General features: G+C 62.2%; 1 protein-coding gene across 1 annotated transcript in view; it reads left to right on the top strand.

The window, feature by feature from the left end:
- Window positions 1-23,193, top strand: part of SEMA6B (semaphorin 6B) — a 36,369-nt gene that overhangs the window by 8,015 nt on the left and 5,161 nt on the right. Inside the window, exons 2-7 of the mRNA XM_034070926.1 lie at window positions 21,588-21,739; window positions 21,967-22,096; window positions 22,364-22,424; window positions 22,521-22,583; window positions 22,870-22,971; window positions 23,080-23,170. Coding sequence (XP_033926817.1) covers window positions 21,588-21,739; window positions 21,967-22,096; window positions 22,364-22,424; window positions 22,521-22,583; window positions 22,870-22,971; window positions 23,080-23,170 — 599 coding nt within the window. The remainder of the gene's footprint in view (window positions 1-21,587; window positions 21,740-21,966; window positions 22,097-22,363; window positions 22,425-22,520; window positions 22,584-22,869; window positions 22,972-23,079; window positions 23,171-23,193) is intronic.

Here is a 23,193-nt window from a genome sequence, read left to right as displayed (position 1 = left end):
TTCTCTGCATTATGGTCCCTCGGGGAGGTGTTAAACAGCTGCTAATAAAGACGGATACTTCTGAAGTGGAGTCTCCAGAGCCTCCAGATCCATGGATTTCGGGAAAAGCCACCGAGGTGCCCGGAGCAGCAGCACAGTGAACACCCCGCACTGGTGGTTGTGCCTTCGGGGTGAGATCCCCATTGCAGGGGCAGAAAAGGGGAAGCTGGGGAAGGTTTTTGGGGAGCTCTGAGGATGCCAAGTGCTGGCTGTGAGCCTGGACATGCCCTGAGAGGAGGAGGAGGGTGACCTGAAGGGCTGAGGAGGGGGTGGGAGCTATGGGAAAAGAAGGAGAAACCCGGCAGCAACTGGCCATTAAAATTCATGAAAGCTGTTAAAAAGCAGCAGGCAGCGCGAGCTCCTGGCTGCTGCCGACAGAGCTGGTGAAGGAGGTGTTGGTGGCATCTCCACATCTGCAAACCTGGGCTTTAAATCCCCATTCCCAAGCCGGGGATGGTCTGAGTGATGCAGTAACGAGGGGCGCTCCGGTAGCACTCACAGGCTGCCGGGCAGAGGTGATGGACGGAGGTGCTAAACCTCCACCTCCAGGCACATCGCACACCTCAGCCACCCCTCACAGGGGACCCCCAAGTCCCCACCACTCCCTGGGCTGCGATTGGCAGCTTGGAGCTCGTTTATTTTCCTTTTTCCCATATATTTTTAGCCCCCCCTCCGCACAGAAGCCTCCTCCCCGCTGCCTGCGAATGGGTTTAAACAAACCACAGCGCATTTCCCTCGCTGTAATTAGCACCGTTTCTGCAGGCAAATGGCAGTCGGGAGTGGAGGTGGCATTTCCTTAATTAAAACAATTAATTAGGGTGGGGTGAGAGGGAAGAGAAAACATCTTCCCTATAGAACCGGCTCTGAGAGCCACCGGTCCCCCACGGCGGTGCTGTGGCTTCCTCAAGGTGACAAAGCCACGTGTATCCCTGCGGGTGCGCTCCTTAGGGTGCTCCCCTGAGCATGGAACACCCCAGGGCGCCCCTCGGACGCTGAGCTCAGCTCCTTGAGCCTCAAGAGCTGGATGCTTGTCCCACAGAGCCAAGATCCCTGCTCTGGCCGGGCTCCAGCCGGAGGATCCCGGTGCCGCCGGTCCCGGTGCCTCGCCAGGGTATAAATATCTGCGTGTTACTTAGCGACTAATTGCACAAAGCGCAACAGCGGGGGGGGGGGGGGGGGGGGCCGGCTCCTAATGAGGATCTGGAATCGCAAGCTGCTAATTGCCCCTGTGCTGAGCTGCTTCTTCACTCCTGCTGGGGTCCTGCCCAGCCGCACCGCTCTCAGCCGCATCCCTTATGGCATCCCATAGGCCAAGACTCCCTGCTCAAGGTTTTGGGGCAGGTGGGAAGCCAAATCCAGGGGGCTTTCCCTACAGATGTCCTCTCTGAAGGCAGGTGCATTCAGGCATCCACATCCTGGAATGATCCTGGTTCTGCTGTGGATCTGGCCACATCCCCTTGGGTGAATGGCCACAGGCAGGCTGGAGTGACAGGATAAGAGGTGACAGGTTCAAACTGAAACAGGGAGTTCAGGTTAGAGATAAAGCAGAAGCTGTTCCCTGTGAGGGTACTGAGGCGCTGGTGCAGGGTGCCCAGAGAAGCTGTGGCTGCCCCATCCCTGGCAGTGCTCAAGGCCAGGCTGGACACAGGGGCTTGGAGCAGCTGCTCCAGTGGAAGGGGTCCCTGCCCTGGCAGGGGTTGGAGCTGGAGGAGCTTCAAGGTCTCTTCCAGCCTAAACCACACTGGGATTCTATGATTCATCCCAGAAGCTCCAGCATTTGTTGATTCCCACTGGCTCCCTGCAGGACAGGGCTCTGGCATTCCCTGGCACAGGCAGCCCTGTTTGTGACACTGGATTCACCTCCAGCTGTACCACCACAACGTCGCGATACGTGGTGCAGGGTTACCATTCCCCAGAGCACCACACACAGAATTCAGGGTACCACGAAGCATCTCTCCAGGCTCAGCATCTCCCCTCGGCTCTGGGCATGATGTGGATGGGGGGAAGCAGCTCCTGGGTAAATATCTCTCTGCGGGTGCGTGCGGGGATGCTGCTTTCACAGGATTTCCAGCTTCAAAGCCTCGGCCTCAAAGCCTGCAGATCTCTTTTCATCATTTCAGCCGTGGTCTAATTACCCTGCTGGCCGCCGGCGCCGGCCGCCTCTCCCAGGTACAGCCTCCCCTTAATAGCTGGGATTTATTATTTAAATGTCATTTTTCAGCTCCTGTTTCCCCTCTGCGCTCGGAGGGTGCCTGTGGGATGCGGGGTACCCTACCCCCCAAAACCTGCGCACCCTCAACCGCTTGCGAGGCGGTGTTCACGCTCCCAGCCTGCTCTGAGCGGTGCTGAGTTATTAATTAAAGGCAAGGAGCGTTCCCTGCTTCATCTTGGGTGTAATTAGATCGCGGGGATGCCGGGAAGCGGCGCTGGGTAACATTTGCCAGGGGGAATCATCCAAACCCAACCGGAGCATCCCTGTCACCATGGATGCTCCCCAGTTGCATTCTGGGGGGGTTGCTCCACCAAAGGAGCAGCTCACGCTGGGGGCTGGCGAGCGGCGGTGCCGGCTTTGGCACAGAGCCTCCGTGCTGGTGATTGAGAGCGGGCAGCAGCCCTGCGGTGATGGATGCGGGGAGCAGCCCCGGCTGCCCCCGCCTGTTAATTATTCCCTTTGGATTGATGAGCCGGGAGCCGCTCACCTCGATTTAGCCCCTGCCGGGGTCAGCGCCGGCAGTGCCGCGTCCCCAGCTCCCCACAGGGGCTGCCTTTCCCCGCAGCCCGCTCAGCCTCGAGGATAATTTATGGTTTCGTATCAGTGCCGCTGATCTTGGAGCTTTTCCAGCCTCCTCTTCCCTCTCCCCGCGCCGCTTTTCCTCGAAAGCCGATTTCCCAGGACGGGATCCAGCTCCTCGCCGGGCTGTCGCCGTCCCCAGCATCCCTGTGTCGTGATACCCCGCAGAGATGTGGATCCCGCTTGGGATGAACTCAGGCACATGCTGAGCTGTGACAGGGCTCTGCAGGGCTCTGGCATCAGCTGAGCTGGTTCTTGCTCCCGTTTAAGGATGCTCCGGTGCTTCGGCCACGTGGGAAGTGCAGCGTCCCTGCAGCCTGGGAGCCCTCTCCCTATCCCCACCTGGGAGCTGCACCCACCCGGGAGCCTCGTGGGATCATAAATACCCCAGCGCCCCTTTGCAGAGCGTGGTTTTAAGGTGCCAAATTGCCTTTTAGTGATTTAACTGCTCTGTGGAAGTGGGGTGTGGGGATCAGGCAGGGATCTGGCAAGGGAAGGTCAGCAGCAGGAGGTGGTGTCCTTGCACTCAGGGAAATGGCCCCTGAGCCACCAGCAAGCTCAGGATTTGGGGAGAATTTGGCGGATTTTGGTGCCTTCTCGGTGGCTGTTGGAACTCTTTGCAGCTCAAGGAGAAGAGAAGCAGAGGAGGAAGCAGGCAGCTAAAGCAGGGAGAGCCCTGGGGATGTGGCGCTGCGTGGGTACCCAGAGGCCATGGTGATGGGCACCAGGCTGGTGGCACAGACAAAGAACCACGGCACGGGCAGGGTTAAAGCGAGTGGCCGCAAGCAGAGCCCTGCCAGGGGGATTAGCCATATCCCTCCAGTGCAGGCAATTCCCTGCCTTGTCCATCGATCCCTGCGAGGTGTTAAGAAAGGCTGGAGCATCGATCTGAGCAAAGCCCTGGGCGGCAGCGAGGCCGAAGGCTTTCCTGGGAAGCGGGATACAGGATCTGGAAGCCAAAAGCGGGGAGGGGGGGAATATTCCCGGTGCGATGCTGGAGCCTCCCCCCCCCCACCCCTCCAGGCACAGCCACCCCTTTGGGGACAAAGCGTGCTGCGGGTGGGGACATGGGAAACGCCGCTGGAAGCGCTCGGCGCCTGCCAGGCGCCCGCTGCGTGCCGGCTTGGCACTTCCCTGCCACAAACCTCTCCCTGGACCGCGTCCCGGTGCTCGCGGTGACAGACGGCGACGTTAAACACATCACGGGCTGGTGCCCAAAGCAACCGGCCCCGCTGCTCCCGTGCTGCGGCTTCATCTCCCGCTCTGGGGTGTGGTGGGTACCGGAGCATCCCCCGGAGCATCCCCCCCCCCCCATCTCCTGGCGTTGGGCATCGCCCTATCGGCGTGTAAATAACACACGGATAAAAGAGTGAGATTCGATTTTCCTAAGGAGAAAGGAAGGGCTAAAGACAAAAGAGGCCGGTTACCAATTGGCTGCAGCGCAGGGGAAATTGCTATCAAGGTAAAAAATCACAAATTAAGGCAAGAAAAGAGCTGACCTTAACTGCGGTGCTTACCCAGGGAGGAAGGGCAGGATTCTCATCATTTAATTGGAGGTTTTAAACCGGTTTTGATGCTGGGAACGCACCGTTTTTAACCAGCTCGATGGAAAAATCGCGTAAATAAATCATGCTTTTTAAAAACCAGCTTCCTCAACTCTGCTTGTCCTTGAATTTAGTGTATTTGGTCCTTAGGGAGCAGAGCCCGCGTGTGTCGCGGGGTATATCCTCGCGGAGAGGGGGCATCGGAGCTTCAGAACCGGCCTGAAAGGTGGAATATACTGATGCGGGGTGGGGGGAACCCGACAAATAAACCTCGGGATGGGACCAGCCGCCTGCTCCCGTCCTTCGGGGTGAAATCCTTTGTGGCTTCCGTTCTCTCCCGGTTGTGGCAGCCGATCCCCCCCCCAGGTCTTGTCTCTGCAGCGGGGGTTGCCTGAGCTACCCCGGGGTGGGGGAAAAATGCTGCTGGCTTCGGCTGTGCCGCCGGCGAGCGCGGCGTTAGCCACGCTTGAGGAGAAAACCACAATCGCTGCCGGGGCCCCGAGCCAGGAGCCGGCCCCGGCTCTTCTCTGGTAAAAGCCCCTCTCCCAAAGGGGAGCGTATGGGGGGGCTGGTGGCATCCCCACTGCTGCCTGCCATGGGGACACCCTGGTGCCGGTGCTTGGGTCTGGGGGGTCTGTTGGGCATATTGCATTGGGACACTGGGGAAACTGAGGCACAAGGGGCCTTGGTGAAGGAGCAGTAGGGTGTAATGGTCTTGGAAGGTGGATGTGGGGATGTGCTTCATCACCCCATCACCACCAATGGGCAAATTCCACCATGCCTACCACGAAAGCCTTTGCTTTGCTTCTCTTCCTCACCGGGATATGGAAAACCAAAGGAGAAAGAGGAAAAGCTGAGGAATGAGAACAGGCGGGAGCTCTTCCAAGGGAAGGGCGAATGTGGCAAAGCCCCCCCAGCAGGGACCTGAGGGGACGGGCACGTCCTCAGGCCCCCTCGCCGTTGTTACATCACCAGAGGAAGGGAAGAGAACAGAAAGTCTCCGGGTTGGAAAGCGGAGGTTGCAAAAGTCAGTGACTCCGAATGAAACAGAGCAGGAAAGAGATGAAGGGGAGACCGGGGGGGGGGGGGGGGGGGGGGGGGTGGCATGGAGACAGGGTGGGGGGAACAGGTGGAATGGGGCCATGGGGACACATCTGGATGGGAGAGCCCTGGGATCATGGGGAGAGCAGCCAGAGGGGCCGTGCGATGGGAAGAGCTGGATGGGAGAGCCCAGCGCTGGTGATGGCGGTGGCACGGTGACACTCATGGGGGTCAAGGGGCTGTCCATGGGGCTCAGGGGGGACGGTTCCTTCCCGGCCACCCCGAGTACAGCCATGGAGAGGTTTTCTCTTCCTAGATGAACTTGATGAAGTTACTGCTCATCTCCCAGTGCAGAGCGATGGGAGCAGGGCGACAGGAACGAGGTCATGAAAGCAGAAAGAAAAATACATTAGAAATGTTCAGCTGCTCAGTCTAGCCTGAAATGTGCTTAAATCAGCCCCGAGTAAACAATGAGATGGGATTAATTGCAATTAGTTCTCATGAGAAAGGTGGCATCCCCCTCCCCTGGCTCCCCAGGGGCCGCTCCCTGCCCTGTTGGGATCACCCGGCCGGATCCAGCCCCAGGCAGGATCGGTGACGACGTCCTTCCGAGCGCGGTGGCTGCGGGGAACCGCGTTATCTCCGCCGAGGCAGAGGCGAGAGCCCGGCAGCTGCTGGAGCTTCAAAGGAACCTGCAAATCCGGCGTATGCAAAAGCCCGGCCGGCTCCGCAGATAAACAGGGATGTGCCAGCTCCTGCGGCACCGGCAGTGCCCGGCCCCGGGGTGATGCTCGGCCCTGGGATGATGTTCAGCACCAAGGTTATGTTCAGCCTTGGGGTGATGCTCAGCACCAGGGTAATGCTCAGCCCCGGGATGATGTTCAGCACCAAGGTTATGTTCAGCCTTGGGGTAATGCTCAGCCCTGGGATGATGTTCAGCACCAAGGTTATGTTCAGCCTTGGGGTGATGCTCAGCCCTGGGATGATGTTCAGCACCAAGGTTATGTTCAGCCTTGGGGTGATGCTCAGCCCTGGGATGATGTTCAGCACCAAGGTTATGTTCAGCCTTGGGGTGATGCTCAGCACCAGGATGATGTTCAGCCAGAACGTGATGCTCAGCACCAGGGTGATGCTTAACCTCGGGGCAATACTTGACCTTGGGGTGATGCTCAGCCTCGGCACATGACCCCATCTTTTGCAGTCCCCCCTCTTCGGGCAGGACTTTCGGCAGCTCTCAGGGATGCATTGGGAAGGGGTGAGGACCCCGTGTCCCCTCTGTATCCTGCACTCGAGGTGCTGGCGGCTGGTGCTGGACTCCTCGGGGAGCTGCTGTGAAGGCCACCAGAGCCCCCCAGCGCAGGGACACCCCAGTGGCCAGCGCCTCCCTCCCTCCCTCCCCTGGCTGCTGACACGAGCTGCCAGGTCCCAGCTCACCACCACCCGCATCCCCAAACACCTCCCTGGCAACAGGGATGGGAAGAGCCCGCGCTGCCTCCGGAACGGGGCACATCCCCCCCGGCTCCCCCCCTCGCACTGTGCCCGGCAGCTCCGCACCTCGTCCCTGGCAGCACAGCCTCGGCTGCAGGCAGGGATTTGTGCGTATCTAAAACCGACTCCAATGGCTGGGCTGCGGCTCGGCCGAGCCGGGGGAAAGCTGCGGGGTGAGCCCCTTCCCCCGGCCTCCCCCGGCACCCACACCGCAGGGAGCACCCATCACCGCTGGGCATTAACCGGTGGGTGCCCGAGGGGTGCGCGTCCCCCAGCCCCGGAGCACGGCCCCCGTCATTAGCACCCAGAAAATGTTGGGTTTCTGGCGAGGAAAACAGAGCTGCGATGAGCATTAAACATCGAATTATAAAATTAACAGATTCCAACCGCGGATGATTTGCATGTGCAAATTAACTTAATTACCGCTCATCCTCCCCCAGCGCCACGGCCGGCGGCAGGTGCCGGGGACCCCGCGGCGTGTTCTGGGGGGGCCAGAACCAGCTGGGAATGGATGGGGGGGGGGGGTGATGGCAGCGCTCGCAGCCCAGCGCATGGAGGGACACGCGTGTGCACACACGTACATGTGTGTACACGTGTGTGCATGTACCTGTGCCCACTCGGATGGCAGCACAGCTGTGGCTCTGTGGTGAGGGCCCAGGTAGGTGGTCTTGGCAGGGCCGGTGCTGTTGGGTGCGTTGCCCACCCAGTACCGCCAGCGTGGCCCTGCCAATGGCACCCAGCACCGCAGGGACCAGGGGCACCCAGCACCATAGAGACCAAGGGCACCCAGCACCCAGCACTGCAGGGACAAGGATGCATGCACACACATGTGTGCACATGCACATGAACAGACATATGCACACACATACACAGGGATGCACACACATACACCACCATGAGCACCCCCCCCCCCCCAGTGCTGGATGCTGCTGCCACCCACCGAGGTGGGGACGGGCTCAGCCTAGGAGGATGCTGCAGGATTCCCAGTTCATCCCATGACTCCAGGCTCCTGCAGGGCCTTCCCATAGGAGCAGCAACTGGCTGGGAGCAAGGCAATCAGCTGGGGTTAAGCTCACTGCTCCGACCAGAGGTGCGTGCCCTGCCTGGTTTGTCCCCCCCCCGGGGAGGGTGAAGGGGTGTCCCTAAAGGGCCAATGCTGAGGATGCTTCCTACCCATGGAGGGGACATGGGGAAGAGAGGAGCCCCCCCCAGCTGTGGTCCCTGTCCCCAGAGGCCACTGTGTCCCGTGCCATGACACCCCCCCCCACGGGTCCCTGTGCTGGGGGCTGCTGCAAAGGCACCACTCCCCAAAACCCCTGCTTGGGCCCCAGCAGGGCTGGGGTCCGGGATGGGCAGGGAGAGGGGAATGCCATGGAATGCCATGGAATGCCATGCTGGACGTGCTGGGACAGGCCTGGGGGGCTGTGGATCACACCCCACATGCTCAGCATGCATGAGGCCTGTGGGACACACGCACACGGACCCCCCTGCACCCCATGACAGAGAATGGCACCACTCGTCACATGGGTGGCAGCAAGATTTATGGCAAACTAATTCATTCCTTTGCCTTGCTCAATTCCCAAAAGGTCAAATAAACCCCAAAGCTCGGGAATAAATCTCAGCACGGAGGCTGAGGACAAGAATAACCCTTCCCAAGCTGCCGGTTTCCAGACTGCTGGCCAAAATTCCCACCCGGGAGGATTCCTGTGTCAGGGTGCTGTGGGATATGAGGATGCTGTGGGATGTTGTGGTGCTGTGGATATCGGGGTGCTGTGGGATGTGAGGATGCAGTGCTGTGGGATATAGGGATGCAGTGGGATGCTGGTGATGCTCATGCCATGTAGGAGGACACGTGGGAACTGGGGAGGAATTAAGTGAGAGGAGCTTTGATTGGCCTTAATTAGCCCCAGCTTGGCCAGCGAGGCCGGGGCTGTGTGAACAGGTCAAGGGGCTCTGTGGGGTCCTCTCAGTGTTCCCCTTGGGGAAGGTGACTCAGGCACTGAGTCACAGTCGTGGTTTCCTTCCCCAGGAGCCCAGTGTCCCCCCCCCCGGGGTGGCTGTCCCCATCCCTGCCCCTGGGATGGGAGGGACCGGACAAGAGGCAGGAAGAGGTGAATCACTGGTGGCAATAGAAACCTGCAGCTTACCAGAGTGGGCTGAGCACTGGGCACAACTCAGTGCACCGATGATGTTGTAGGGGACGCGCTGCTCCAGCACTGGCAGCTCTGTGGGATCTGGGAACCAAACGGCTCTGGAGCCATGATCCCAATGCCAGAGTCCAGTGGCATCGCCCGTGGTGCAAGCAACACCTCAGGGGGCTGAGCTGAGGTTTCCTGTCCCATTTCAGATGAACCAGGCTGGGGAGGCAGATGGGGAGAGACAGGAGGGTAGCAAAGCCACTCTGCTCCCCCCTGCCCCTGACGGGGGGCAGGCCTGCCCCCCCCCCTCACTGCAGGGGGCATGGAGCAGCTCTGAGCCCTTGGTGCGAGGGGAAACTGAGGCAGGCGGGGATGGCAGCGCAGGGACTGATCCCGTTGTGCGAGGGGGAACTGCGGAAGGGGGGTGCCAAGGGGGGAAGTGCCAAGGGGGGATTCCCCTTGCGGGGGACTCAGGGGCTGGGGCCCTTCCTCCTCCTCATGCCAGGAAACGGGAAACTGAGGCAGGGCCGGGGGGGGGGGGGGGGGGGAGTTCGGTCCCGTTAAGGCGGGGAACAGGGGGGGATGCCCCTGTGCGGGGGGGGCCGCGGGCGGGGACGGCTCCCCCGCCTCTCCCTCCTCGCGAGGCCGGGCCGGGCCGAGCCGCCCCCCCGGGGCGGGGGCAGGGCGGGGGGCGCAGCCGCTCCGGGAGCGGCGGCAGCGGCGGCTCCTCCAGCGCCGCGGGTACCGGAGCGGCCCCGGTGCAGCCGCAGCCACCGGGCGGGCCCGGCTCCGGCTCCGGCTCCCCCCCCCCCCCCGCGGCCCCGCCCCGCCCGGGCTCCGGTTGCCCCGGCGCCTCCCCCCGCGGCGGCGCGGAGCGGAGCGGGGCCGGGCCCGGCCGTGCTGCGGTGGGCGCAGGTGCCCCGGGCCCCCCCGGATCCCTCGGGACGGCGAGGTAAGAGCGCGGCGGGTGCCAGCCCCCCCCCCACTTCGAACCATGCGGTGCGGTCCCGTCCCCCCCCCGGTGTGCCCTTCCCATTCCCATCGGTTGTTCCCTCCCCGTGGGGGGGCAGCGGTGGAGGAGGGGGAAATGAGAGGAAAAGGGGGTGCCCCCCCCCCCAGCCCTCCCCCCTCCCTCCGCCGCCGGCTGCTGCATTGGGAACGGCGCTTTTGTTAGCGGCTCTCCGGGCGGAGCGGGTGGAACCTTGAAGGGTCACGGGCTGGAGGGGCCCCCCCCGACCCCTCCGGCACCGGCAGCCCCCCCAGCCCGGATCCCTCTGCCCCCCATCCCTGCACCCTGCGGTTCCCCTGCACCCCCACCCCCCAGGACCTCCGTCCTGCATCCCCATCCCCACCCCAGCACTCCTGGGAGCCCCCCCGATACCCCAATCCTTCCTCCCTAGCCTCTTCCGGCACCCCCCGCACACCCGGCCCACTCCATCACCCTCATCCTGCACCCTGGTGTCCCCCCCTCAGCACCCTGATGTCCCCCCCAGCACCGTGGTCCTTCCCAGCATCCTGATCCCGCACCACATCCCTGATCCCGCACCCCCATCTTCCCCTCAGGACGCCGATCCCGAACCCTTCTCCCCACCCCAGCACCCCGACAACCCCCGCCAGCACCTTTCAACCCCCCCCCCCCTCCATTACCTCAATTCCTCACTCGCCCCCTCCCCATTCCCTCCACACCCCCATCCCACCCATCAGCATTCCGGGTTGGCACCCTGACACCCCCCCGCCGCCCCGGGACACGGTGATGGGCGAGAGGTGTTGAGGGGCCGGGGGGGGCCCCTTCGAGCTGGGAGGATGGAGATGGAAGGGGGGGGGGAGCCTGCTTCATTGAGCTCCGTTTTGCCTCCACTGCTCCTTCGGGAAGCAGCCAGAGCTTGTTGTTTTTTGGGGGGGAGGAGCAGGAAAAGAGGAAAGCTGGTGTGTGCCCCCCCAGCCGGTGCAGCCTCTGCTGGGATGGGGGGGCCGGATCGGTCGAAATGGGGGGCCGGGCCAATATAGCCCCAAAAGGATAGTGGGGAGCAGCAAGGGCTCAGTTTGGGATGATTGGTGGTAGGGCCCCCCCACCCCATAACCCCGTAGAGCTGGGGGGGGACAAAGAGTCCCCCAGATCACGGGGGTGATTGGATCCGTCTCGATGGAGCTGAAACTTATGGGGACAAGGTATGGGGGGAACACCTGGCCGAAGTGTTCCCCCCCCCCATGCTTGGGGGGTGCTGGCTGGCAGCCCCCATGTCAGGACAGAGCTGGGGAGCCCCGTGCAGGCAGCATCTGTGGGGTAGGGGGGCCCCGTCCTCCCTTTTGGGGCTCAGCACCATTGCGCCGTCTGCAGACTTGAGGGGGGGGTAACCCTGAAATAACATGGGGAGGCTGAGCCTGATCCATATCCTGCCCTGTCGCCCTCACTCGGAACCCCCCAGGCTTGGTCTCCATCGCTCCCATATAACACAGAGCAATCGGGGTGCTGGGCCCCCCCCGAGCCCCAGCCGGACCCACCATGGGGCAGGAGGGAGTGGGGAGCCCCGTCCCTGTGCAGGGGTTTTTAGGGGAGCCCAGCAGAGGGGGGGGGGGGGGGCACGGGGCTCTGCCATCGGCTCGGGGTGACCTTGGGTGAGTGCTGCTTCCTGCCGTGCCTCAGTTTCCCCTCTGCTGGATGAGGCCGTGAGCCAGGGGGGGTGCAGATGGGAGCCCCCCGTGTTGGATGCTGCAACCACCCTGGGGAGCACGGGGGGGGGGGGGGGGGAAATGGGGACACAGAGCCTGCCGCGAGTGACCCCCTGCGGGGACACCCGGGTCTGCTTGTCCCCAGCGCCTGGGAAAGGTGGGGGCAATGGTGGCACGTGTGGCACCGCTGTCTCCCCCCCGGATCCCTCATCCCAGTCCCTTCAGGTACCAGCTTGGCCCCAATAAGGCCAGATCCTGCTCCGGGGCTGCACTGGGAAGGTGGGGACTGAGGTAGGACAGGCTGAGATCCCCCCATCCCATCCCGCTGCAATGGGGAAGGGGGGCACTGGCTTGGGGGCCCCCTCTGTGGGTCCCTCCCTAGCGATTTTAGCCACGCTTTAGGGCCTGCTCTGGTGACAGTGGAGGGCAGCTCCCAGCTCCACACCCCGCCGGAGGGTGCAGGATCTGTCCCTGGATTCCAGGGCCCTGGGGTCGCTGTGTCCATGCCCGTGGGTGCTGTTCGGAGGTGCGTGTCCCGCTGGGTGCTGGAGGGGGGGTCAGACCCAGGGGGGTGCTGAGCAGCGATGCCCCTTTTGCAGCATCCCCGGGGTGACACGGAACTGGGTCACTGCTGTCACCGGGCACGTGGCTGCTGGTGGGGGGGGTGTGCATGGGGGGGGCGGATTCAGGCTCGGAGGGTGCTGGGGGGGCAGCTCCCCCTCCCCCCCCGGAGCTGCTTCCTGCTGCCATTCCCATAAACAAAGAGAAATCACCGATCCCGATCCCTGGCTCCAGGCGGGAGGTGGTGGCCATGCATGTGTGTGCATGGCTGTACATGTGTGCATGGCTGTGCATGTGTGCATGGCTGTGCATGTGTGCATGGCTGTACATGTGTGCATGGCTGTACATGTGTGCATGGCTGTGCATGTGTGCATGGCTGTACATGTGTGCATGGCTGTGCATGTGTGCATGGCTGTACATGTGTGCATGTGTGCAGGGCTGTACATGTGTGCATGGCTGTACATGTGTGCAGGACTGTACATGTGTGCATGGCTGTACATGTGTGTATGGCTGTACATGTGTGCAGGGCTGTACATGTGTGCATGGCTGTACATGTGTGCATGGCTGTGCATGTGTGCATGGCTGTACATGTGTGCAGGGCTGTACATGTGTGCATGGCTGTACATGTGTGCATGGCTGTGCATGTGTGCATGGCTGTACATGGCTGTGCATGTGTGTATGGCTGTGCATGTGTGCATGGCTGTACATGTGTGCAGGGCTGTGCATGGCTGTACATGTGTGCAGGGCTGTGCATGTGTGCATGGCTGTACATGTGTGCAGGGCTGTGCATGTGTGCATGGCTGTACGTGTGTGCATGGTTGTACATGTGGGCATGGCTGTACATGTATGTCCATGAGTGTGGCTATGCCGCTTGCTGCGGCACCGCTGCCCCCAGCTTCTGGAGGGGGTGGCTTTGGAGGCCCCAAATTCCCCAATCCAGGGTTTTGGCACCTTTGCCACCCTCCAGGAGCATGAAGCCATGGGGCAGGGGGGTGATGCCTGGCTCAGTGGCACCGTCCCCCTCAGCTTCCCTTGCTGCCTCTGCACATGCACCCGCGATGCTTTGGCTCCCAGTTAAACCAGTGGCTCCTGGGAGGGCTCTTCCCAGCGGCTCTGCCGTGCTGGTGCTGTGGGGGCTCAGCCTGGCCACAAGGCCCAGTGCTGCTGCGCTGCTCGCAGGGTACCAGTGCTGGATGCAGATCCCTGCTGCAGTGCCGGATGCAGTTTGTATCCTCAGACCAGCTCAAGTAGTTTTAATTAAACCTGCCAGTTTGGATGCGATTGGATTTTGCAGTGGGCTGAGCTGCGCCAGCCCCTCGGAGCATCTCCCACACCGTATCCATTCCCTGGCAATGCCTTCGGCGAGGTTTTCCTCCCCGGCACAGAGTGTGGCGTTGACCAGGGTGGCTTTCCCTGTACTGGCATCTCTGGCTGTGCCAGGAGAACACCCTGCCATGGGCCGGGGTGGGATGGTTCTGTGGTGGTGCCGGTGTGGTGGCATCCGGCGTGTGTTTGGCGGCATAAACAGTAGTAAAGAAACCCAAGAGTGAGCCCAGCTCCATCTGGGCTGTGCCGTGGTACCCATTTAACCCCTTGGCACCTGATCACCATCAGCATCCCGAGCACTGCATCCTGGAGGGATCTGAGATCCCTTCTTCCCATCCCTCCATCCCCAGTGTGGTGATGGAGGTGGCTGCTGGAGCGTGGTACCCAAAAGGATGCTGCTGTATCCCCAGCAGTGCTCAGCTCCAACACAGAGGGGACCCCATGGCCCTGGGGACCCCCGGCTCATCCCAAGGGACCTCTGGGCTTCGGTTGCATCCCATGTAAGGGGTGCTGGAGGTTTGGATTCCCTTCGGAAGGCAGGAGGGAGCGGAGGAGCAGTCGTCTGGCGCGGGGGAGCTCCCAGTGGGGCCGCCTTGTGCTAACAGGATTTTCTTCCCTATTTAATTACGATTTTGTTAAATTAAAACAAAAATAAAGAGGGGGAAAATCTCCCTCTCGTCTCCCTGTGCCGGGGGATTAAACAGCGCTCGGCGAAGCCACCGGCTCCCAGAGGAGGTGTCAGGGGACCCCAGCCTCAGGGTTTCGTTTCACACCTCTGGTCCAGTACTTCCCAGTTCAGCCCAGTTCAGCCTGCTGGCAGCCAGGCTGTGGCTGTGGCAGCGCCGTGCCGACGCACCGTGGTTAATCCCTGGCTCTTCTCTGTGTAATCCTGCCTGCTGGGATAATCCCATCAAACCTGGCAGCACCGCGGCAAAGCTCAGCACTGGGTTTGGTGCTGGATGGATCCAAAGGGGGGAATGTAGTGAATGCACTTGGGCATCGAGTGGGGAAATTGAGGCACAGAACGTGCAGCTTTGCTGTAGCTGGGGACCAGGACAGGGGGGTGGCAACCACCCTCATTCCTGTGCCCGAATCCAGGGTGATGGAGCTGGGTGCGATGGGAAGAGGCAGCAGTGGCAGCATCCACGTGCCCCGCGGAGAGATGGGATCTGGCCCAGTTGGGCGGTGGGAACAGAAGTGGCTTTTGTGACCAGCCCCATCCATCATCTCCCGCCGGGGACATCGACATAAAGCGCCAGGAAATTGGGAAGCATTTAGCAGCTGATATGGGAGGCTGGGAGATGGGATCCATCCGGGATCCATCCTTGCCCTGTGCAGGGTCAGATTCTGCCCGGTGAGGTGGGGAGTGCACAGTACAGCCTCGCTCACATGCACCACACGTGTACATGGCAGCCTGGTGCACACGCATGCACACACACACCAACCCCATGCACAGGCGTGTGTGTACTCACACATGTGCACAGCACCCCCCCCATGTGCACAGACACCTACACACGTGTGATACCCATGCACAGCCTCCTATGCACACAGGGCACGGTGCACACTGACACCTGCACACACATGACATGTGGTGCACACACATGTGCCAGATGGTGCACACACACACAACAGCTACACACACAACACATGGTGCACACATACCTACACACACAACACATGGTGCACACATACCTACATACACGTGACACATGGTGCACACATACCTACACACACGACACATGGTGTGCACATACCTACACACATGACACATGGTGTGCACATACCTACACACATGACACATTGTGTGCACATACCTACACACATGACACATGGTGTGCACATACCTACACACACATGACACCAGCACACACGTGACACCTGCTGCCCACACACTTAACACACAGTTCACACGTGCCTGCACACGTGTGACACCCGACACGTCTGGTGGGGCCGCCCAGGGGATGGGGACATCGTCACCCATCCTGCAGGAGCTGTGTGGTGCTGGTGGCCGGGAGCACGCGGTGGTGGTGCCAGTGGCAGTTGTGGCTGGTGGCAGTGCTGGTACCGGTGGCAGTGCTGGTACCGGTGGCAGTGGTAGTGCTGGTGGTGCTGGTGCCTGTGGTGGTGCTGGTGCTGGTGGTGCTGGTGGTGTGGTCTGGTGGCACAGCGGCCACTCGGGCTGTGCCGGCGCTGGCGGGAGAACAAGGAGCCATTTGGAGGGCAGCAAGGAAGCACCTGACCTTCGGAGAGCGGGAGGCGGCGCTGGGAGAGTCGGGAACAATGGCCCTTTGTTCCACACCGCCACTGGCATCCTGCATCCCAGCCTGCATCCCGCATCCCAGCCTGCATCCTGCATCCCAGCCTGCATCCCGCATCCCAGCCTGCATCCTGCATCCCAGCCTGCATCCCACATCCCAGCCTGCATCCTGCATCCCAGCCTTCATCCTGCATCCCAGCCTGCATCCCGCATCCCAGCCTGCATCCCGCATCCCAGCCTGCATCCTGCATCCCAGCCTGCATCCCGCATCCCAGCCTGCATCCTGCATCCCAGCCTGCATCCCGCATCCCAGCCTGCATCCTGCATCCCAGCCTGCATCCCGCATCCCAGCCTGCATCCCGCATCCCAGCCTGCATCCTGCATCCCAGCCTGCATCCTGCATCCCGCATCCCGCATCCTGCATCCCAGCCTGCATCCCGCATCCCAGCCTGCATCCCATGTCCCAGCCTGCATCCTGCATCCCAGCCTGCATCCCGCATCCCAGCCTGCATCCTGCATCCCAGCCTGCATCCTGCATCTCAGCCTGCATCCTGCATCCCAGCCTGCATCCCAGCCTGCATCCCATATCCCACCTTACATCCTGTCTCCTATATCCTATTATGCATCCCACATAGCATCCCAACCCACAGCCTGCATCTCACATCCCACCTTGCAGCCTGCATCCCATCCCACATCCAGCAGCACCAACCTGGCCCTAGTGAATCCAGCAGCTCTGTTGGGCTCAGGATGCTGGTGGCTCCCGGTGGCTGGAAAACCACGGCATGGAGCCAGATTGCACCGGTGACCCCACTGGGAGGAGGAGGAGGAGGAGGAGGATGCAGCTGGGTGAAGCTCACGCGCTGTGCCCCACGCTCCAGCATCACCTCCTACCACCTGGCATGCTGGAGCCCTGTCCCTGGTGTCCCCAGGAGCTGGGTGGCAGCTCCAGCACCAGCGTCACCCAGGAGATAGCGAGATGCTGGGGACAGTGACACAGTGGGGACCGCAGGCAATTACCCCACAACCCCATCACCTGAACCTGAATAAGGCTTAAACCAGGGTGAGGGTGAGGGGCTGAGCGCTCATTCCCGGCATTCCCAGCACCTCCTCCGGCTCCCACCTGGTTTGCTGTTGTCGGGTCACTTTCTCAGGATTGGGGTCGGTTTGGGTGTTGTTTGGGAGCCGTGCGGCTCCGTGTCCTGGTTTGTTGTTGTAGGGCTGCCTGTGTGGGGCTGGGTTTGGCTCTTGGGATGGAAGCAGGAGTTGGGTCCCTCTGCCCGCTCGGGGACAGGGCACCCTGGGGACACGGGGTCCCTGGGGACACAAGGGGTGTGTGGCTTTGGGGATAAGGAGGGTGACAATCTTTGAGGAGACAAGAGGGACATGGGGGGATGTGTGGAGGGACAAACGCTTTGGGGGGACCAGCAGGACAGGAGGGGAGACAGGGGACAAGGGCTGTGAATTGGGGGGGACAAGGGATAATGGCTGTGAACTGGGGGGACAGCGCCCCCTCACCACCCCCCTGTCCCCTCCATGGCATGAAGTGGTATCTCCATAGGAAACCTGCACAGATGGCGTGTATCTAACATGCAGGTGACATGTATTTAACATGCAAACCGCATGCAGCACTTCCCTGGCCTGATGGAAGGGACCAGCACCCATGGGTGCCACCGGCGGGCACTGTCCCCGTGCCTCCAGTCACCCCTGGGCACCCAATGTGGGGACAAACCCGCCCCAAATGACCGAGGGGGGGTCCCCACATCGGGGGTCAGACCCCTTTGGGTACTGCGGGACACGGACGCCTGCGGGGGGGTGCTACGGCGGTGGGGGGGGGTGTTACGGCGGTGGGGAGGGGACGGACGCTATAAACGGCAGCTGTAAGCGGAGCCGGTAACCGGAGCGGGAGGCCCGGGGGGGACATTTGAGCCGCTGTCGGGCCCTGAAGCACCAAGGTAAATGGGGGGTGCTGTGTTATGGTGTGCCCCACGCTGCTGGCACCGCATCGCTGTCACCTGCATGGGGACCTCCCCGCCCCGCGGTCCCCCCCATCCTCTTGGCCCAGCTCTGGGGGTGCTGCCCCTCGTACCCCCCCTTTGGGGGTGCTGTGTGGTGGTGCGGGGGGGACACCCATGGCGGGGGCCAGGTGGCCGGGGTGACATTTGCTCTGTCCCCGCCATGGGGACAGCTGCTTCCTGGCTCTGCCATCTGAACCGGCCTCACAACGGAAACCGGGGGGGGCTGAGCCCCCCCAGCCCCGGCGGTGGTGGCAGCTGGGATGGGGGGGTCCCCATGGCAAGTGGGGGGGGGGATACTGCTGGTGCCCCCAACCCTCTCTGTGGTCCCTCCCATTGGGATGCTCTGGGGACAGTGACACACTGTGGGGAGGAAACTGGTGAGGGGATGGGGGGCTTTCTAATTAACCAGTTAATGCTGCTTATAAGGACCTTATTAGCATATTTAATTGCTTATTGTGCTGGGGGTTTCTAAAGGAAACGAGCCCAAACAGGGGGTAAAATCCAGTATGATCCCTATGGAGAGGGGTGGGATTTGAATAGGAAATAATATCATATGGGAGGGGGTGAATAAAGCACCCTCTTAATGAGCCTTGATTCATTAAGGGCTGGGATTGGTCGTGGCTGGGCCCCTGTTGCTCCTATTCCCAAAACAGTTGTGTTCTTAGGGATTCTGGGGCTCGTGTCCCCCCCATTTCCCAGTAAGTGTCCCCTTGTCAATGCCTCCCCCCCCCACTTCCCATTGTTCCCCCTGCTTTCCCGGTGCCTTTCTAATGTGTTCCTGCTCTGGCTGGCCCAGCACTGCTGGAATCCGGGAATGGGGGAGCTGCGATCAGCTTGGGGTGCAGGTGAGGTGGGGGGGGGGACACCCCACTGCCATGGGGGGATCTCCAGGCTGTGTTCATGGCTCCATGGTGGGAGGGGACATCGCGGCCGTGCCGCTCAGGAGGTCCCATGGGTGCCCCCCCGCTCCCCGGCTGCGGTGACAGCTGCTGGGGGGGGTGTCTGTGGTGGCTCCGGTTACGGTGACATCAGCTCTACCTTCCCATGGTGGGGCCAAGGGGGGGTCCGTGACAGCTGAGCCACTCGTGGGACACCGGAGCCCCCAACGCCGTCGGGGCACCCCCAGGATGGGACTGAGGCATCCGGGACCCCCTCTCCAAGCCGGGAGGGGACAGTGGGGACACCCTGCGGTGGGGACAGCAGGAGGTGGCCGGAGGAGCTCAGGTGGGCAGAGTGGGGTGCTGCGGGCGCGGGCAGGAGCCGTGCCCTGATGCCACTGGGAAGGGCTCCCATCCGCAGAAGGGGACAGCGTCCCCCCACAAATAGCAGGGAGCTCATAGCTCCCTCTGGAATTGCAGCATGAAGGAGGGAGGACTTGGGGGGCTTCCCCTCCATCCCTGTTTTGGGGAGTCAGGAAGATGCTGTGGAGGGAGAGGACAAGGCTTCAACCCCCTCTCCAGTTCCAAAGCTTTGTGTGCATGGGGGGGCTGTGTGTGCTTCCATAAACCCATTAGAAAACCGGGAATGCAGGGGGATACTGGGAAATAAGGTGGGGGGAGACACTGGGAAAGCGGGGGAGACGCTGGGAAACTGAGGCAGGGAGAAGAGCGTTGCAGCAGGGGCAAGGACAAGGGACATGCCCGAGGCTGTGCAGAGGCACCCAGGCCGGACCCCTCTGTTCCTCCCGGAGCACCCTTCCCATGCCCGCACCCTGCCCCATCCTCACCCCTGCCTCAGTTTCCCCGCACCGCGCTGGGGACACACACGGGAACCGTCCCCTGCCCTCCGCCACCACCATGAATGGGTCCCTGTGTGTCACTCGTCCCCCCGCCGTGTCCCCCTCCCCTCGAGCCCCCCCTTTCCCCGCTGCCTTTTCTTTGCCCGCACAATCGGCGGCATTTATGGTGCCGGAGGCTCCAGTTACCCCGCGCCCGCTCCCTGTCACCGTACGGGCTTGGGGGGGGGACACAGTGACACCGGACCCCCCCACCCTGGGCTTACAGGCACCGGCGGCAGCAAGACCGCCCTGCACCCCAGATGGTGGTGGAGTCTCAAGTGGTTGATATAAGCCGATCCCTTCCCTTAAGGCTGCTTTATAGGGTGTCCATCCGTGTCCCCCCTCACTCCAGCACCTGGGAATTCCACAGGATGCTTAAATCTGATGGGTTTGGGATAGGGATATTGGTACCAAGGAGGGGGGTGGCTTGTTTGGTTAATGAGGCTGGGTGCGGAGCACCCGCAAGGGGAGGCTCGGGGGGGGGACACTCTGGGGGAGCCCCGAGTTCAGCTCAGGTGGTAAAAGCCCCCGAGGCTTTAATGACCACAATTCACTTGTTAATGGCTTTCCTGGAGCAGCTCAGGCACAACAAATGCATTAAAACCCAGGAATTCCCAGCCTGGTGCCCAGGGGATGGGGCTCCTGCTGATTTGGCCCCCGCAGCACAGCACCACCAACCCGATGGGTGCCGAACCGGTGCTCGCTGTGCCAGAAACGGCTCCTTTCCCTCTTCTGGGGGACAAATCCCCCCCGTATCCCACTCCTTGGCACGGATTCAGCAGCAGCACCAAACCTCTGGGTTGGTTGATGCGGTTGTGCCACGGTTTTGCTCAGCTGTGTCGGTTTTGAGGCTCGGTTTGCTCTTCCGTGGACCCGTTCCAACCCGGTTATCCCGTTCCACCCTGGTTATCCTGTTCCATCCTGGTTATCCCGTTCCACGCTGGTTATCCCGGCCCAGCGTGGTCCTTGGGAGGCCACCATAGGGCAGGGTCAGTTGTCCCCGGGGGCTGTGACACAGCCGGGCCGGGGTCAGTGCCGGGTGGCACCGGGGCTGGTGGCACCGCGCTGGATCTGGGGTTGAGCCTCCCCACGGGGCACCGTGACCGCCAGCCCCACACAATGTCCCCGTCCTCGGTCCCCACAAGGACGTGATGGTTCGATCACACCCGCTCTCATGGAGCTGGCGATCAATGGAATTCCTGCCTGGCTGCTCATTGCTGAGCTCTGTTCCCACAGGGATGGGTGGCAGGGGCTGGCAGGCAGTGGGGGTGGCACTGGGGCTGTCATCCATGTCCCCATGTTCCTGCATCCCCGTGTCTCCCTGTCCCCAGCCCCACCATGCTTACTGACGCTGTGTATGTTCTAAAGGGAATGAGCCCTATGGAAAGGGATGGGATTTGGATATGAGATAATATAATATGGGGAAGGCCGAATAATTTGCCCTCCTAACGAACCCTGATTCATTAGGGGCCAGGACTGGTCGTGCTGAGCCCCTGCTGCTGTTATTCCCAAACAAGTTGTACTTTTAGGGATTTCAGGGCTGGTGTCCCCTCCGTTTCCCAGTGGATGACCCCTTGTCAATGTCCCCCCCTTTCCCAGTGCCCCACCTCTTTGCCGGTGCCTTTCTAATGGGTTTACGTTCTGTGGCTGGGCCTGCACGGATGCACACTGGGATGCCATGGGAATGCGGGGAGCCGGGATCAGCCTGGGGTGCAGGTGGGGGGGGCGGGGACCCCCCTGTGCCTGGACACAGCGCCCGCTTTTCCCAGCGCATTTGTAATTCCTCCATGGGGAAAGGCTCCGCTTCCCTATGGCCAAGCCCAGCCCCATCCTGCGCCGGCCCCTCAGCCCCGGCCCCAGCCCAGCACCCAGCCCCGGGACCGCGGTGATGGGCTTGGGGCGCAGGTGCTGCCCCCTCCCACCTCTCCCCATTCCCACAGCAGCGGTGGGTGCCCACCCGCGCCGGGGGACACCATGAGGCCGCCGCCTCCCCGCCCCCCCCTGGTGCTGCTGCTGCTGCTCTGGGTGCAGGGGGGGGCCCGAGGCACCTTCCCCGAGGAGCCCGGTCCCATCGCTGTGGCCCCCCAGGACTGTGAGTGCGCACCAGGGGTGGGGGCCAGGGCGCAAGGGGGGGCATGGGGAGGGGATGGGGGTTGGGGTGGTTTGGGGTGAGGGCAGGAGGGGGCACTCAGGGGAACGGGTTTTGGGAGGGGGGTACCCGTGGGAATGGGTTTTGGGGTGAGGGCAGGAGGGAGGCATCCATGGGCAGGGTGCTGTGTGGATACCCCTGCAGCGTGTGCCCCTCCTGTGCCCCCCCAGACGTGAAGCACTACCCCGTGTTCGTGGGGCACGGCATGAGCCGCTCGCCCGGCCCTGAAGTGGGGGGCCCCCAGCGCCTCAACATCCAGCGCATTCTCAAGGTCAACAGGACCCTCTTCATCGGGGACAGGTCTGACCACAGCACCCCAAAGCCTCTCCCCACGGGGGGGGCACCCAGCACCCATCCGACCTTTGCTGGGGAGGGACCCAAAATGGGGCCTTTGGGCTCCCCAGTATCTGCTCTGGGGCACCCTGGGCAGTGCTGCTGGGGTTGTCCATGCCCGGCTGATGCTCAATGCCCACCCCAACACCCCAAATCCTGCACCCCCCAACACGCCTGGCTGGGGGGCACATCAGCATCACAGCAGGGTGGTGACACCCGTGTCCCCCTCCCCAGGGACAACATCTACCGCGTCAGCCTGGAGCCCACTGGAGCCACTGAGATGCGCTACCACCGGGTAAGTGCCCCTGGGGACATGGGGGGACACGGGGGTGTTTGGGGAGGGGGCTTCCAGCTTCTCCCCAGCCCCACACTGTGTTCTCTGCCCCCCCAGAAGCTGACATGGCACTCGAACCAGCATGACATCAGCATCTGCAGGATGAAAGGGAAACACGAGGTATGGGGTGAGGGGGTCTGTACCCTACAAGATACCCCCTGGGTGGGGACCTTGCACCCTCCATGCCCTCATCACACAGACGAGGCCACCCCTATGCACATCCCCCCCCTGTCACCTCCCTGCTCCCTGCCAGTGGCTGTGATTTATTGGCAAGAAATCCAATGTTAGGTCCTATAAACAGCATTTGGGGGTGAAAACACAGCCCCAGTGAGCCCCTAGCCATGGGGGGGGGCACCCAGGGGTGTCTCTGGGCGCTGGGGGTGACGGTCCCCTCTCGCCGGCACAGGCAGAGTGCCGCAACTTCATCAAGGTGCTGCTGGTGCGGAGCAAGAACCTGCTCTTCGTCTGCGGCACCAACGCCTTCAACCCGGTCTGCGCCAACTACAGCGTGAGTAGATGGTGGCCACCAGGAGGGGCCCCCCCGTGAACCCCCGGGTCTGGGAGCGCAGGGATGCTCCTGCTTGCCCTGCTCATGGCCCTGCCTCCCCCACTGCAGATGGACACACTGGAGCCTGTCGGGGACAACATCAGCGGCATGGCACGGTGTCCCTATGACCCCAAGCACGCCAATGTGGCCCTCTTCACAGGTCAGTGTGGGCACCCTGTGGGT

Source organism: Melopsittacus undulatus, chromosome 19, assembly GCF_012275295.1.
Source record: "Melopsittacus undulatus isolate bMelUnd1 chromosome 19, bMelUnd1.mat.Z, whole genome shotgun sequence".
NCBI classification, from domain to species: domain Eukaryota; kingdom Metazoa; phylum Chordata; class Aves; order Psittaciformes; family Psittaculidae; genus Melopsittacus; species Melopsittacus undulatus.
This window is presented reverse-complemented; position numbering and strand designations above follow the sequence as displayed.